The sequence below is a fragment of the Cyclopterus lumpus genome, chromosome 14, assembly GCF_009769545.1.
Source record: "Cyclopterus lumpus isolate fCycLum1 chromosome 14, fCycLum1.pri, whole genome shotgun sequence".
Lineage (NCBI taxonomy): Eukaryota > Metazoa > Chordata > Actinopteri > Perciformes > Cyclopteridae > Cyclopterus > Cyclopterus lumpus.
In genome coordinates, this window is record NC_046979.1 from 587,426 (window position 1) to 590,000 (window position 2,575).

The window sequence follows — 2,575 nt, forward strand, 5'->3', positions numbered from 1 at the left end:
TGGCTGAATATTTATTTATTTTCCACAGTGTTGTATCAGTACTTTTAGTTCAGTAAAACTGTAGTAAACATTCATTCGTAGTCAAAGAATTTGATGCATTTTAGTTTTACCACACATGTTACAGCTCTTATTTTGAAGGCGTAATGCCAGAAACAGTCACATTATTCTGGTGGAGTTCTGGACAGCAGGTGGTGCAGAACAAAATGGAGTCTCCATGCAGGTGTTTCCTGGTTAATCCTCCTGGTGTCTCTTTGTGGAACAGGAGGCCTCTTCCCCACCGGCTCCCACGAGTACGAGGTGTTCCGCTTCGCCCTCGCCCGGCAGCAGGACGTCCCCAAGCTGGTCCCACAGGTGGACATGGTGGACACGGGGAGCAGCTTCTCCATGACCTACGCCTGTAAGTTCATCCCAAACACCTGCTGTCAGGTTCTCTGTTCTCTACATGTTCGGGTTCTCTGTTCTCTACATGTTCAGGTTCTCTGTTCTCTACATGTTCGGGTTCTCTGTTCTCTACCTGTTCAGGTTCTCTGTTATCTACCTGTTCGGGTTCTCTGTTCTCTACCTGTTCGGGTTCTCTGTTCTCTACCTGTTCAGGTTCTCTGTTCTCTACCTGTTTGGGTACTCTGTTCTCTACCTGTTTGGGTACTCTGTTCTCTACCTGTTCGGGTTCTCTGTTCTCTACATGTTCGGGTTCTCTGTTCTCTACATGTTCGGGTTCTCTGTTCTCTACCTGTTCGGGTTCTCTGTTCTCTACCCGTTCAGGTTCTCTGTTCTCTACCCGTTCAGGTTCTCTGTTCTCTACCTGTTCAGGTTCTCTGTTCTCTACCTGTTCGGGTTATCTGTTCTCTACCTGTTCGGGTTCTCTGTTCTCTACCTGTTCAGGTTATCTGTTCTCTACCTGTTCAGGTTCTCTGTTCTCTACCTGTTCGGGTACTCTGTTCTCTACCTGTTCGGGTTATCTGTTCTCTACATGTTCGGGTTCTCTGTTCTCTACCTGTTCGGGTACTCTGTTCTCTACCTGTTCAGGTTCTCTGTTCTCTACCTGTTCAGGTTCTCTGTTCTCTACCTGTTCGGGTTCTCTGTTCTCTACTTGTTTGGGTACTCTGTTCTCTACCTGTTCAGGTTCTCTGTTCTCTACCTGTTCGGGTTCTCTGTTCTCTACCTGTTTGGGTACTCTGTTCTCTACCTGTTCGGGTACTCTGTTCTCTACCTGTTCGGGTTCTCTGTTCTCTACCTGTTCGGGTTCTCTGTTCTCTACCTGGTCGGGAACTCTGTTCTCTACCTGTTCAGGTTCTCTGTTCTCTACCTGTTCCGGTACTCTGTTCTCTACATGTTCAGGTTCTCTGTTCTCTACCTGTTCAGGTTCTCTGTTCTCTACCTGTTCAGGTTCTCTGTTCTCTACCTGTTCAGGTTCTCTGTTCTCTACCTTTTCAGGTTCTCTGTTCTCTACATGTTCAGGTACTCTGTTCTCTACCTGTTCAGGTTCTCTGTTCAGGTTCTCTGTTCTCTACCTGTTCAGGTTCTCAGGGCCCTATTTCTCGTACCTGGCTAACGTGGTTAGTGGGATAATTTTAAGGATGAGATTACACAAGTCAGGGTTTTCGGTTCCTTAAAAGCAAGTTTGGCTAAATCACCATAGCAACACATCCAACAATGTGAACCTGCTCCAGTACAGGCTCATTCAGTCTAGCTGGATAAACTGGCCACGCCCCCTGAAGAAAATGGCCGCTCCCTTCCTCATTGATAAAGTGATATTAGTTACATTAACGTTTATATATGAACCAGTACTGAAGTCTGGTTCAACTATCCTGATTACTGAAGTCTGGATCAACTATCCTGATTACTGAAGTCTGGATCAACTATCCTGATTACTGAAGTCTGGTTCAACTATCCTGATTACTGAAGTCTGGTTCAACTATCATGAGTACTGAAGTCTGGTTCAACTATCATGAGTACTGAAGTCTGGTTCAACTATCCTGAGTACTGAAGTCTGGTTCAACTATCCTGATTACTGAAGTCTGGTTCAACTATCATGAGTACTGAAGTCTGGTTCAACTATCCTGATTACTGAAGTCTGGTTCAACTATCCTGATTACTGAAGTCTGGATCAACTATCCTGATTACTGAAGTCTGGTTCAACTATCCTGAGTACTGAAGTCTGGTTCAACTATCCTGAGTACTGAAGTCGGGTTCAACTATCCTGAGTACTGAAGTCTGGTTCAACAATCCTGAGTACTGAAGTCTGGTTCAACTATCCTGAGTACTGAAGTCTGGTTCAACAATCCTGAGTACTAAAGTCTGGTTCAACTATCCAGATTACTGAAGTCTGGTTCAACTATCCTGAGTACTGAAGTCTGGTTCAACTATCCTGATTACTGAAGTCTGGTTCAACTATCCTGATTACTGAAGTCTGGTTCAACTATCCTGATTACTGAAGTCTGGTTCAACAATCCTGATTACTGAAGTCTGGTTCAACTATCCTGAGTACTGAATTCTGGTTCAACTATCCAGATTACTGAAGTCTGGTTCAACTATCCTGATTACTGAAGTCTGGTTCAACTATCCTGATTACTGA

General features: G+C 44.6%; 1 protein-coding gene across 1 annotated transcript in view; it reads left to right on the forward strand.

The window, feature by feature from the left end:
* Positions 1-342: 342 nt before the first annotated feature.
* The window catches only part of LOC117742761 (glutamate receptor 1-like), a 42,072-nt gene continuing 39,839 nt past the window's right edge, over positions 343-2,575 (forward strand). Inside the window, exon 1 of the mRNA XM_034550381.1 lies at positions 343-397. Within this exon, the coding sequence (XP_034406272.1) occupies positions 358-397 (40 nt within the window). The 5' untranslated portion in view covers positions 343-357. The remainder of the gene's footprint in view (positions 398-2,575) is intronic.